At 39.7% G+C, this 14,071-nt stretch overlaps 1 protein-coding gene across 1 annotated transcript in view; it reads right to left on the bottom strand.

Moving 5' to 3' along the window:
- CCDC148 (coiled-coil domain containing 148) overlaps window positions 1-14,071 on the bottom strand; it is a 211,262-nt gene that overhangs the window by 59,432 nt on the left and 137,759 nt on the right. Inside the window, exon 10 of the mRNA XM_023743804.1 lies at window positions 11,278-11,418. Within this exon, the coding sequence (XP_023599572.1) occupies window positions 11,278-11,418 (141 nt within the window). The remainder of the gene's footprint in view (window positions 1-11,277; window positions 11,419-14,071) is intronic.

The raw sequence follows: 14,071 nt of genomic DNA, 5'->3' as shown, positions 1-14,071 counted from the left end.
TGATATATTTGTAGGTTAGTAGGAAATATTTGTAGGAAAGATCTAGAAGAAAAGGAGGAGATGGTGGTGAGAGAAAGGTTGGGATAACCTTGACTAGGAGAGAGGGAATAGGATGCAGTGTGTAAATGAAGGGTCTGGCCTTAGGAGTGCAGACACTTAATTCATGCATTGCAAAAGGAGGGGGGTGGGTACTAGGTACAGATTCTGATAGGTTGGTACATGTGATATTGCAAGACTATGAAAATTATTTTCTTGTAAAGTAAGATATTGATAGGTAAAAAAATCACATCAAAATCATTACTATTTTCTTCAGTTTTCAACTTAACCAAAGAACAGCACTAAGGAGGCAATGAAAGTGGTTTTTAATCTATCCATAACACAAGGTTGTAATTTATGCTTCAACTGTGATCAAACTATAATGATCCGTCTTCTTGCAGTTTAGAGTGGTTCATTAACCCAAGGAGAGAAATCCCGAGAGAATATTAAGAGTAAGAAGACAAACACAGTGCAACTGTGTGCAACTGTAGAGCATAAAAGAAATACTCCTGGTAAGCCGACTATTACAGAGTTAAAAGTATCAAATACCCGTCTACTAACCGCTCTGGGTAAAGTAGGACAGGACTACAGCCATAAAAATGACCCTAAAGCAAATAGTTTGAAACCAAGATTTCTCAAAATTGATTAATCATAAACTAAACAGAAATTATAATGATGGACAGTGTTTAAAATCATGAACTACAGAGTTAGCCCTCCTGAGTTCAAATCCTAACTGCACCTCTTAATGGATAGACTAGCATTACTTTGGGAAAATTATGTACATTCTTTGTATCTCTGTTTCTTCATTTATAAAATGAAGATCATGCTAGTACAAACCCCTTCGGGTAGTTAAGAAGGTAAAATGAACAGAGAGCAGTGACTTGCACATAGCAAGCACTCTGTAAAATTAAATCACCATAGATAATGAATTTCTACCCAGAAAATAGAACCCAAAATTGACACCTGGAGTTAATTTTTAAGACTTTTCTTCTAAAACTGTCTATTGGGAAATATTTTACAGGAAAACAAATATACTGTATATATAGCTCTTGATCATCCAGAGGTTTTCCCCCCTCCATCTGACTTTTTTAACTGAAAAGAAAAAAACCAACTCTCCCAAGAAGACATACAAATGGCAGATATATGAAAAGATGTTCAACCTCACTAACTATTAGAGAAATAGAAATCAAAACTACAATGAGATACCATCTCACACCTGTTAGAATGGCTATTATCAACAAGATAAGTAATAACACGTGCTGGAGAAATTGTGGCGAAAAAGAACCCTCATTCACTGCTGGTGGGGATGTAAACTGGTACAGCCACTATGGAAAACAGTATGGCACTTCCTCAAAAAATTGCGAACAGAGTTCCATATGACCCAGCGATCCCTTTTCAGGGTTTCTACCTGAAAAACTCAAAAACATTTAATTGTAAAGATACAGGTACCCCTTTGTTCTTTGCAGCTTTAGTCATAGTGGCCAAAACATGGAGACAACCAAAGCATCCTTTGATAGAAGATTGGATAAGGAAGTTGTGGTACATATATACTATGGATTACTATTCACCCATAAGAAAAGATGAAATGCTGCCATTTGCAACAAAATGGATGGACCTTGAGAATATTATGGTAAGCGAAATAAGTCAGTCAGAAAAAGCTAAGAACCATATGATTTCACTCATATGAGGGACATAAAACTGAACCTCATAGATACAGACAACAGTAAAGGGGGACAGTAAAGGGTAAAGGAAGCCAAGTATATGGTGACAAGAGAAGATGTGACTATGGGTGGTGGGCACACAATGTAATACACAGATCATGTATCATAGAAATGTACACTCAAAACATATATGATCTTATTGACCAATAAATTTAATTTTAAAAAGAAAGAACAGCCCTAACCAGTTTGACTCAGTGGATAGAGCATCGGCCTGCAGAAAGGTCCCAGGTTCAATTCTGGTCAACCATGTACCGTGGTTGCGGGCACATCCCCGGTAGGAGGTGTGCAGGAGGCGGCTGATCGATGTTTTTCTCTCATCGATGTTTCTAGCTCTCTATCCTCTCCCTTCCTCTCTGTAAAAAATCAATAAAATATATTTTTTTAAAAAAAGAAAGAACAAACAAACAAACAAAAAACTGTCCTGTCACCAGTTTTTCTACTTCATAAAAAAAAGTTCCAATGGAAATTTCACTTTTTTAAAAAAATATATGTTTTTATTGATTTCAGAGAGAGGAAGGAAGGAGAGAGAAATAGAAAATCTATCAAACTATAATGATCTGGTTTCTTGCAGTTCAGTTAGAGTGGAACTAAATGACAGAAAATCATCAATTGGCTGCCTCCTGTACGCCTCCTCCTGGGGATCGAGCCTGCAACCAGGGCATGTGCCCTGACTAGAATCAAACCGTGACCTCCTGGTTCAGGGTTCGATGCTCAACCACTGAACTACACTGGCTGGGTGGAAATTACACTTTTAAAAGACAGTTGAAACCAGAAAAGTGAGCTTCTTGGACTACCATCTGCCTTTCTGCCACTTACTGACTCACATACTGAGAGCTGTCCCTGTGTTCAGTCTCATATGGGAAGGTTAGAATCAGTTAATAAGCTTATATTCATATTCATTTCCAAATTTTAATAGCAAAACAAGAAAATTATGAATATTTAAAAATTATATGATCTCTTGGATAATTAAACCTCACATAATACACTAATTTCTTTACTCATATAATATTAATCAGATGACTAATATTAAATATTCAGAAAATAAAGTATGAACCCAGTTTGTTTTTGGAATCATTTCTACATAAAACATACATTATCTTCTGATTTGGATCATTATAAAATTCTGATAGTTAATTTACCCATTAGGTTTCATAGCTCCCATGTTTGGAATATTTAATCAGATTCCCAAAAAAGACCAATAATTAAAAGAAAACCACCCTATTAAACTTTGACTGCAAGATCACATTTCTAGGAGTTAGTAATTGAGAGAACCTCAAAACTGAGGGTAGGAAGCAATTCAACAGATTGGTCCTCAGCCAGATGGGGATAGTTCACTCCAGTGGTAGGTGGTTCCTTTGCAAAAAGGATTCTTACAGTGAGAGATTTGGGTGGGTGGATGTCAGAGCAAAGGTCAAACTGTTCATAAAGGTTCAAAGACATGTTTTCAGGGTCCAAGGAGTCTATGAGAATTCTTATATTCAATATTCTCCATTATATGAAAATGTAAAAAAGTGCTGTAAGCCAATTTTAGATCATCTGTATGTGACTGCATTACTAAGTACTGCCACAGTGTTTTTGTGTTCACAGTTCAGTTGGTCCCCAGTGATATATACTAGGGGCCTGGTGCACAAAATTCGTGCATTGCGGGGCAGGGGTGTACCTCAGCCCAGCCTGCACCCTTTCCAATCTGGGACCCCTCGGGGGGTGTCCAACTGCCAGCTTAGGCCCAAAACCAGCATTCGGACATCCCTCTCACAATCCAGGACTGCTGGCTCCCAACCGCTCACCTGCCTGCCTGCCTGATTGTCCCTAACCGCTCCCCTATCAGCCTGATCGATGCCTAACTGCTCCCCTGCTGGCCCGATTGCCCCCAACTGCCCTCCCCTGCCAGCCTGGTTGCCCCCAACTGCCCTCCCCTGCCAGCCTGGTTGCCCCTAACTGCCCTCCCCTGCTGGCCTGATAGCTTACAACTGGCCTCCCCTACCGGCCATCTTGTGACCACATGGGGGCAGCCATCTTGTGCAAGGGTGTGACAGTCAATTTGCATATTACCTCTTTATTATATAGGATAGACAATATTTATACCTTGAGTTGTGTTAGTCTAAATGGGCTCAAGTTAGATATCTCTCCCCCGCCCCCCCCCTCACACACACACACCCTTTTACTTTACTCAGGTTGAGAAGGAGCAGCATGAGGGAAAAGGAGTTGGAGGAAACAGACCATGATCTGAACCAGAAGGTCCCATTTCTGAGGGGCTTTTCTGCCAGTGATGCTTTCCAAGCAGAGTTCTGATTATAAAGGTCCTTTCTCCCACTAAGTCCCCAAGATCTATGCACCCTCCCTCTGCAACAGCAAGGCATTCACTACTGGAAATGAAAGCCAATTCATCACAAGTATTTGAAGGAAATTGCAGAGGACAGTTTCATATCCTTCAGCTCCTATGGTGCACAAATGCACACAATAGCAATTAAAGGCCCAAGCAAAAAGAAAAAAATTAGTAAAACGAGAGATGATGAACCTTATTGGAATCAGTGCAAAAAGTTTATACTCTAAGTCCTAAACTTTGATCAAATGTGGCAAAACTAATGACCTTTATTGGCATAGGAGCATTCACACTAGGAAGCCATCAGACCAGCATGGGCCGGTGTGAGTATAGATGGCCAAAATATAGTTTAATGATATAAGACTAAGAAATAAGAGAGGAGGAGGGCCAGGCATGAATGACTGAGGGCAAAGTTTCCATGCTATCCTCCTCAATCTCCTTCATCAGTCCCACTGAGAGGGGCAGGAGAGTCACACAATAATTATGGGTGTAAGTGTACATACACAGATATACTAGTATGCATTTGCACTTACTGTGTATATGTGCAGGTATATTTTATTTACTGAATGTGGTTATGCTTAATTTAACTAATTGCAAATTCCATATAGTTCAATCCATTTTATATTTTTAGTTTTTCTCTATTAACCCTTTTGTTCTACTTATAAAGTTTGAAGCTAAAAGAAATCCTTCTGTATTAATAGTAAGAGCATCTACTGACCTAACCAAGAATTGCATATTATCTTTGTGGCAGAACAGGCAAACACATCCCTTTAAAAAGATACCAGAAAAGGGGCAATTTCTGTTTGAGTAGAGTGACCTTACAATTGCATGGAGGACTGGGTGCACTGTGTGTTATATTAAAGGCACTGGGTGCATACTTATTGAATAAGTGGACTAATGAATGAATGATCATCCTATTTGGACCGTTAGTGATGCCTTTGGGAGTATACACAGTCTTACTGTCAATATGCCTTATTAGGAGCTGACAAACTATTCTATGTGTAAGGTGGTGAGGGGGGAAGGGAACTTTTCCCAAGCCTGGATGGCTGGGTTTCATTTGGGGCTGGAAGTATTAGGAATGTAGTCTGCTTCCTGCCAATAGAGTTGGGGGGTCCATGAACCTCCTTTCACTTCATACTTTCTCAGTTCCTTTCAGTCCAAGCTGGCAATGTTTTAGACAACAAATTTTTGTCTTAGCAGAAATCAGTGTTTCTAATAAAATTTTCTCAAGAACCAAATGAGCTATTGTGGATTTATGGGGATTCACTCCATTAGACAAATGCCACATCCACAGGTATTTTTGAGATGATCCCTTCTCTCTTTTGGTTTCCTGTTGAGGTGGCCAAGAAAAGACTGTCCTTAAACATCCTAAAGGCCTTCTAGTGTGAGAAGATCTGTAAGAAACATCCTTAACTTCCTGGAAGGGTCTTTCATGTGACTGAATAATCTTTTCATCTTTTTGAGGTTTTAACAAAGGGATTTATATTAGCACACTCAGCCTTTTCTCCATCCCATGCTGTCGGCAACAATCTCTTAACTCTAGAGTAGGTTTGGAAGTTAAAACAGGAATACATTTGGGGCATATCAGATTTGAAGCAGTGAGATATGTGAGTCTGCAGTTCAAGAGAGAAGTCTAGTCAGGAGATATTAATTAGTATTAGTCAGCATACTAATGGCACATAAATTATGTTGGATAGATTAAGATCACCTAGAAGGTACACACACTTTAGAATTTGTTTTCAGTTCATCACACATGGAGTTCACTACTTAGGAGAGTTTTCCACCTACCCGCAGGGCAGAATTTCCCTAGACTTTCTCCCACCACATTACTGTGATCTTCCTATCCCTAGTTTCCAATAATATAGTCACTGAATTTTTCTGAGCCCTCACCAGCCACATCTCTACCGTTTTCATTAGCAGTCTGTTCAAGACGTTCTAGTCTTGTTTCAACCATGCTCCTCAGATTCTTCCAGCATCTCCCCAGACCCCAATTCCAAAGCCACTTCCACATGTTTCTAGATTTGTTTTGGCAGCATTTTACTTGTAGATACTAAAACCTGTGTGAATTTTTTAATTGCTGTGTAACAAATTACCACATATTTAGCAGCTTAAAACAACACTCATTTATTAGCTCAGAATCCTATAAGTCAAAGTTCACTATAGTGTGGCTGGGCTCTCTGCTCATGTCACAAGGCTGAAATCAAGGTGTTGACAAAACTGAGTTCTCGTCTGGATGCTTTAGAGAAAAATCTGCTCATTCTTGCTTTTGGCAGAATTCAGCTCCTTATGGTTATAGAATTACAGTATAGGTGATAGGTTCTCACTTCCTTTCTGGCTGTCAGCCACGGTCACCCTCAGCCCCTAGAAGCCCCTCCTCCCATTTCTTGCCATGTGATCTCCTCAATCTTTAAGCCACAAATGTGAGTTATGTTCTTGTCGTGTTTCAAATCTCTGACTATCCCTCCTGTGAGCAGCCAAAGAAAACTCTTTGCTTTTAAAGGACTCATGATGAGGTCAAGCCCACCCAGGTGATCTCCCCCTTTCCCAAGGTGGTCTGTGTCGTACAATATAACCTAATCCATGGCATTTACCGCCCTGGCCGTTATACAGGGCACGCATCTCACAGGAGCAGGAAATCTCGGGGCCCATCTCAGAAGCCCGCCTATTACAGGAGTTATTCATTGGCCCCTTTATATATCAATAATCCCAAAGAAGCAGAGTTTAAAGTCTGGGAATTTAGTTTTTTTATCATTCTCCTGTGTTGACCTTCGCCCCCCTATTTCCCCCACTTTTAGCTTTTTAGATCAGTATATTATTAGATTAAGAAATACTGGAGAAGAGATTTTTATGATTTTATAATGAACTGCTCTCATAAGAACCCAGAGATTCCAATTTTGATCTGAATTGGAAGGTACTGTGGATTCAAGCACAGAGCTTCTTGAATCTTCTATGAAGTAGCACTGCATTCTGTTTATGATAGCCTGCCATCTTTTGTTTTAGACTCCTCCTCTTCCCTGGTTATCTGTCTGCAGGACGAATATAATTCTGAGTATTTGCCAGGTCGCCTGAAGACAAGGGGGAGCACCCAAGTGCCAAGGTTCTACTGGAGCCTGGGTCTCTTGGTATTTATTGGTGCGATGTCACTTAAAACTAAGAGATCACAAAATGATAGGTCCCCCCCGCCCCCCAGAAACATCTCTGAGGTAAGGCTGAAGGCCACATGGCTGTGGAGTTTTTCTCACTTTCCTGATAATGCTCCCCATCCCTTAGTCATACAATGTGGTGGGTTCCAATGCTGAATTAGGAGTTGGCTAAATTTGGGGGAGACTTGTGGTATGCCTGACAAAGGAAGGGACAAGTCTCTTTTTTAGGTGAGCCTTGGTTGAAATCTTCATTTTGGGAGCAAGGCTGAAACTTCCCTTGCTTCGGATTCCATAAAACTTGGGCATCATGCAGCAACAAACTCCTAAAATGCTGTGATACAGAGCAATCTTTATGTTACCCAAGCCACCTAAAGAGCCACGTCTACTGAAAAGGTGATGCTGAGACCAATATCACACATCAAGTGTTTTAAGGTTCATCTAGCACAGTAATTTTGTTTCTTACAATAGCTCCTAGGGATAGTTTATAGAAAGGCATCATCTTTTGATTTTATCAAGGCAATAATTTCAAAAGTGGAGAGAGGCTTCTGAAATATTACCATTATCTCCTAACAGCTTATAAATCAAAACTTTCCTGGAGTCTAGAATAAAACCATGAAAACTGTGAATATTATGTTCAACTAGAGTTTTAAAACACAGAAAAGAGTGATCTAATAACTTAAAGGTAGATTTTGAAAGGAGATGGGCACCTACTAGGGTAAACTTTGACAATGAATACAAATCAAAATGTTATTCCAACAAAAATACGATATTATTCCAACAAAAAGACATTAGTATTCCATAAAAGACAAACACTGGGAAGAAGAATTAGGACAAAGATATCTCTTGTTCACAAACCCTGCAGTGGGGTTTTACACATAGTTTCTCTATCTCAGTTGCTGCTCTCTTAAAAAAAGAGAAAGCCAGGCAGGTGAAACAGCCCCAGCTAACACAACAACCAGTCTCATGACAGTGAAACTGCCTATGAGAGTTTTTCTGCCAAGCTAGTGTTAAAATTGAAGCACTAAAATTTGTAACCAACATATAATATAGCTAAAATAAATAGATTCTGGATTTTTGGTTAGTGTATATAAAGGTAGCCAGAACTCTGGTGAGTATGTCTGAGTTAAGATGGAAATCTCCTTTCCTACATTGAACGCATATTTTGGACAAACTATAACACAACACTACACACACACACACACACACACACACACACACACACACACCAATGTCCCAGTGCTGAAAATAAATGGAACTCAAAATCAGAGCAGTGAGAGGAAGCCAAAGCCTAGGGACTCTTGGGGAAACGGGGGCCTGAGATGGGTCTGAGAACTTGGTGTCAGGACTTTTAATATGAATTAGTTGTAGGACCTGTGCACACAGGAGCTAGAACCAAGCTTACAAAGAGCAAGAAGTCATGCAGGGATCATCCATACACAAAATGGGAACTAGATACACTATGACCATCCCCCAGGAAAGTGACAAGTGAAGGGAAGGGTCAACTAGAGAACCCAGGCTGGGGTTGTGCATCTGTGCTGAGTCAGCACCTACTCCAGCTCCCAGCACAGGTCCCAAGTCTCAAGTTAATATACCAACTGGTCCCGGGCCAATGAAAGGCATGGGGCCCTGAGCAGAGGCAAACATAAAAGCTCTCTGTAGAGATGCTCTCACTGCCAGGTCACAGTTCCTAAAGGAACGCACAACTCAAAAAGGGAAAGCTTAATAACTTCAATTACTTGATCATTTTAAATTTCTGTGAAACTACAGATGCCACAGAGAAAATTAGAAGGCAAGTGACCAATGGAAGAAAACATCTGGAACCCATATAACTAATGAAAAGAAATGCAGAATTTATAAGAACTTTGACAGATTAATAAAGAAAAAAATAGACAAATGGACAAAAAGTATGAAAAAGCAAGTCACAGATGAAGAAAACTGCACAGTTCCTAAAGGAACGCACAACTCAAAAAGGGAAAGCTTAATAACTTCAATTACTTGATCATTTTAAATTTCTGTGAAACTACAGATGCCACAGAGAAAATTTAAAGGCAAGTGACCAATGGAAGAAAACATCTGGAACCCATATAACTAATGAAAAGAAATGCAGAATTTATAAGAACTTCTACAGATTAATAAAGAAAAAAATAGACAAGCGGACAAAAAGTATGAATAAGCAAGTCACAGATGAAGAAAACTGCCCAATGAATATTAGGAGATTTTCAATCTTGCAAGTGATCAGGGGAGTCCAATTTAAAACATGAGACACTGTTTACATTTATAAGATTGGCACAAGTCAAGAAGAAAAGTTATGATATCTTATAAAATAAAAATAAAAAACCTTATGAAATGGAAAGCATACAGATCCAAGAACATAGTAATTCCCCTCCGAAGTGTACCCTAGAGAAAGCTGTGCACATATGCCCCAGTGGACATGTATGCGGTGGCTGCTACAGCATGGTTGCAAGAACAAAACTTTAGAAACTTAAATGTCAGCCACTAAGAGAAGGGATAGGTGGTAGCCTAGTTCTACAATGGAACACTGTGTAGCAGTTAAAAGGCGTGAACTAGGTCTCTGTTTATTAATATAAGTATATCTCAAAAATGTAAGGTTGAATGAAGTACATGCTGCAGAATGATCCAATATGATAGTATTCATGAAAAAGTTTAAATTCACAAGCTACATATTAAAATATGTGAAAAGCAATAATAGATGTCCTAGAAAGATAGAAAAAAAATTCATGTTGAGATTGCCTTTGAGGAGGTAAGAAGGGCAATGAGAATGAGTACATCCTCAAAAGAGGACTTCAACTTTATCTGTAGAGTAAAATAATCTGGAGGATGAAAATATTAACAGTTTCAAGGCTAGGAGGTGAATAGCAATGCATTTTTTACATCATTCTCTGTACTTAAAAAATACTTTCTAAATGTACTTCTATCCTATATAATAAAAGTCTAATAAGCAAATTGACCAAATGGCAGAACAACTGGTGGAACAACCGGTCGCTATGATGTACACTGACCACCAGGGGACAGACGCTCAATGCAGGAGCTGCCCCCAGCCCGCAGGCCCCAGGCCAGCCAAGGGAGGCAACTGGCAGTGGTGGCAGGGGGAGGGCCAGCGAGCAGGTGGCACCAAGCTAGCCTCGGCAAGTGCCAGTGGGGGTCCCCTGATCACCTTGCTGGTCGCCCCACAGATCAGCCCTGATCGCTGGCCAGGCCTAAGGACCCTACCCGTGCATAAATTTTATGCACCAGATGGTAGCTATGATGCACACTGACCACCAGGGGGCAGACGCTCAGTGCAGGAGTAGAAACCACAGGCATGGAAACATGGAACAGACTGATGAATGTCAGAGGGAAGGGAGGAGGAGGTGGGAGGGTGGGAAGAGATTAACCAAAGATCTTATATGGGGTCCCTCAGCCTGGCCTATGGGGATCAGGCCAAAACCAGCTCTCCGACATCCCCCGAAAGGTCCTGGATTGCGAGAGGGCACAGGCCAGGCCAAGGGACCCCACCAGTGCATGAATTTGTGCACCGGGCCTCTAATAAATAAAATAAAACAGATGCCTTGGTCCTATAGAATTGCAAGAGGTTGACCATGAATTTGGCTTACAGCTTAATTATTCCTTTTATTACTCTGTTTAGTTGTTTTTGTTTTGTTGTCAGGCCCAATATTAATAGCTCATCTACAAGCTGATAAAAGTCTTTCTGCCATCTTTCAAAATGCCTTTCTCACACGGACATCTTTTGACAGTCATTGACTATACTACGGTCAACCAAAATGCTATCCCAGTATGGTTGGTCTTTGCCATGGCCCTGCTCAGTACAAGACTTAACAACAGTCACAAAACCTGTCTTTTCTTTACCTACAGCATCTCTTCTAATCACAAGTATCTGTGCTTATGCAGGTTAATAAAGTGGGTTCTCCTTCATTTTCAAAATCTTCCTAAGAACTGCCTATGAAAATTCCATGCCAAACACCAAGGTTAATCAAAGCTCAATCAGGCAGTTAAACATTCATTCACACATTCACAGCAACAGTGAATTTTATACTTTTTCTTTCTTCTCTTCTCTTTGTAACAATTTCTTCTTCTTCCACAGTTTCTCTTTCTCCTCTTCCTTTTCCCTTCTTCTGGCAGAAATTTCCATTTCCAATCGTGCTACCTCTTCCTGGTGGGCTCGCCATTGAAGAACCTGAAATAGAAATTCATTTCAGTAACTATTCATACTCATGTGATTTTACTGATCACAGAGACTAGGTTCTGTAACAAGCAGATGTCAAAATTTTTCCAAATACACATTAAAATTCTGTGTGCACATGAGTGTGACATGTGTGCAATATGTGTGTGTGCTTTAGTGTTAAAAGGAGAAAGCAACCTTAAAACCACCTCATTCAGAGATTCTTCACTTGGATTCATGGAGTGAAATCCTAAAGACGCTATGAATTGACTTAAAAGGATCTATGGATTCTCATAAATAGCATATGAAAATTTCTCTCTTTTTGCACAGGTGTGTTTTTCTGAAGCAACAGTTCCAGCTTCTGTTCAACAATTTTTTAAAAATCTCAAATGGTCCTAAGGTGCTAAAAAGTTTAAGAACCACTGATTATTTTATCTTCTTTATTTTATAAGTGAGGAAAATGAGCCCAAAGGAGGATAAAAGAAATTTTTTAAGATATTTAAAAGAACTTTTGGAGTACTGATAGGTATCAATGGTAGAAATAAACTGCTACAGCACTTATTGGGCAATGTGTATCATAATATAACATATGTATAACCTTGGACCCACATCCCACTTTTAGGAAGTTATTCAAAGACAATTGGACAAGTGCACAAAAATGTACCCATTGGAACATTCACTGCAGTGCTGCTTAAACACAAAAATTGGAGAGAGCCTAAGTGTCTGGCAATAGGAGACAGCTTAAATTAATTATGGTACCTTCATTCAATGACTGCCATTGAAAAGGATGCTTTTTATCTATATTCACTGACATAGAAAATGCCCACAACATATTGTTAGGTGCAAAAAGCAGGTGCAAAACCACTTTACAGTGTGATCTCATTGAAATAAATATCATACATGTATCTACACATAGAAAGAGATTTTGAAGGGGGTTTACCAAAATAATAAATTGGCTATCTCTGAATAGCATTATTTCATGGAATTTTAAAAATTTATTCCTTAAGCCTGTCTGTGTCAAAGGATATTTTTACAATGAACATGTATTGTCTTTGTAAGCAAGAAACCAATGAAACTAACAAATAAAATCAAACCATTACATGTTCCGTGGACACATGTATCTAAGGAAGCAGAGAGGAGGGAGATGGAGAAATGTGCAGAATTTTTTTTAGTAAAGGAGGAAACTAGCATTCCCAACTTAATACCTTACATTACATATTTGATATAAGCATGACTCATTATGGAAATACATAAAATGAAAACTGAATAACTAAAATGTCCTAAAATATGATGAATTAAAGTGACTAAATAGTTAAACTCTTTTTGCACTTTAACTATTCTAAGTCTGTTTTCTAAAAATATATTTGCCCTATATATCAAAATAACCAAAAAAAAAAATCCTACTCTTGGTTTTGAGACACACTTAGGTTTTCCTATCAGCTGCTAGTCTGGCCATCATATTTACATTCTTCTTTAGAAATCCATACCTAGAACAAGATCACCTGTGCCTTCTGTCCTGACCTCCTGGTGCCAAACCTTTCCTTCCTGTCACCCACACGCTAGCTTAAGCATGCTGTATCAAAATCACGTGTCCAAGTGCTGCTAGTGATCTCCCTCACAAACATCTGAAGGACAGCCCTTAGTCCCCTTTCCTAAACCTCCTGGTGGTACTTAACCCTGCTAACCATTTCTTCGTGTTAAAACTCTTTCCTGCACAGGCCATACATTGTCTCCCCTGCTTCTCCACTAATGGATACTACCTTTTCTTCTTCCTGCTTCCTGAGCACACCTCACACCCGCAGCTCTACTGTTATTCTTTCTCGTTGACCTCAGCCTCTCTATGATCATTATCTGACGTGCACATTCTCACCTATGAGTTAACCTATCATTTCTGTGTATCTGACTCTAAAATGTACTCTGTCTTTTTGTCTGCAACCCCATCCTAACAAATATGTAATGCCTTTGCTATTTGTATGTGCACCCAAAATACAACATTTCCAAAGTGAAACTCAATATCTTTAACTTGGCTACAGCTTCACACCAAGCCCTGTGGGCTTGCCTCTTCTGTTATTATTATTTTTTTAAATATATTTTTATTGATTTCAGAGAGGAAGGGAGAGGGAGAGAGAGATAGAAACATCAATGATGAGAGAGAATCATTAATTGGCTGCCTCCTGCACACCCCCTATGGGGGAGTGAGCCCACAACCCAGGCATGTGCCCTTGACCGGAATCGAACCCGTGACTCTTCAGTACGCAGGCCAATGCTCTGTCCACTGAGCCAAACCGGCTAGGGCAGGGGTGGGCAAACTTTTTGACTCGAGGGCCACAATGGGTTCTTAAACTGGACCGGAGGGCCGGAACAAAAGCATGGATGGAGTGCTTGTGTGAACTAATATAAATTCAAAGTAAACATCATTACATAAAAGGGTACGGTCTTTTTTTTTTTTTTAGTTTTATTCATTTCAAACGGGCTGGATCCGGCCCGCGGGCCGTAGTTTGCCCACGGCTGGGCTAGGGCCTGCCTCTTCTTTTAAACATCCTGTTTGTTCTGTGGAACCACAAGTATCTCTGTAGTTTGTAATTTTTTTTATCTTTACATTTACGTCTGACTTAGGCAATCTTATATTTAAGTTCAGATGAGCTTTTACTTATGACAACTCAATTTC

Source organism: Myotis lucifugus, unplaced genomic scaffold, assembly GCF_000147115.1.
Source record: "Myotis lucifugus unplaced genomic scaffold, Myoluc2.0 scaffold_5, whole genome shotgun sequence".
Lineage (NCBI taxonomy): Eukaryota > Metazoa > Chordata > Mammalia > Chiroptera > Vespertilionidae > Myotis > Myotis lucifugus.
Note: the sequence above shows the minus strand (reverse complement) of the source record. Positions and strands in the feature narration are given on the sequence as shown.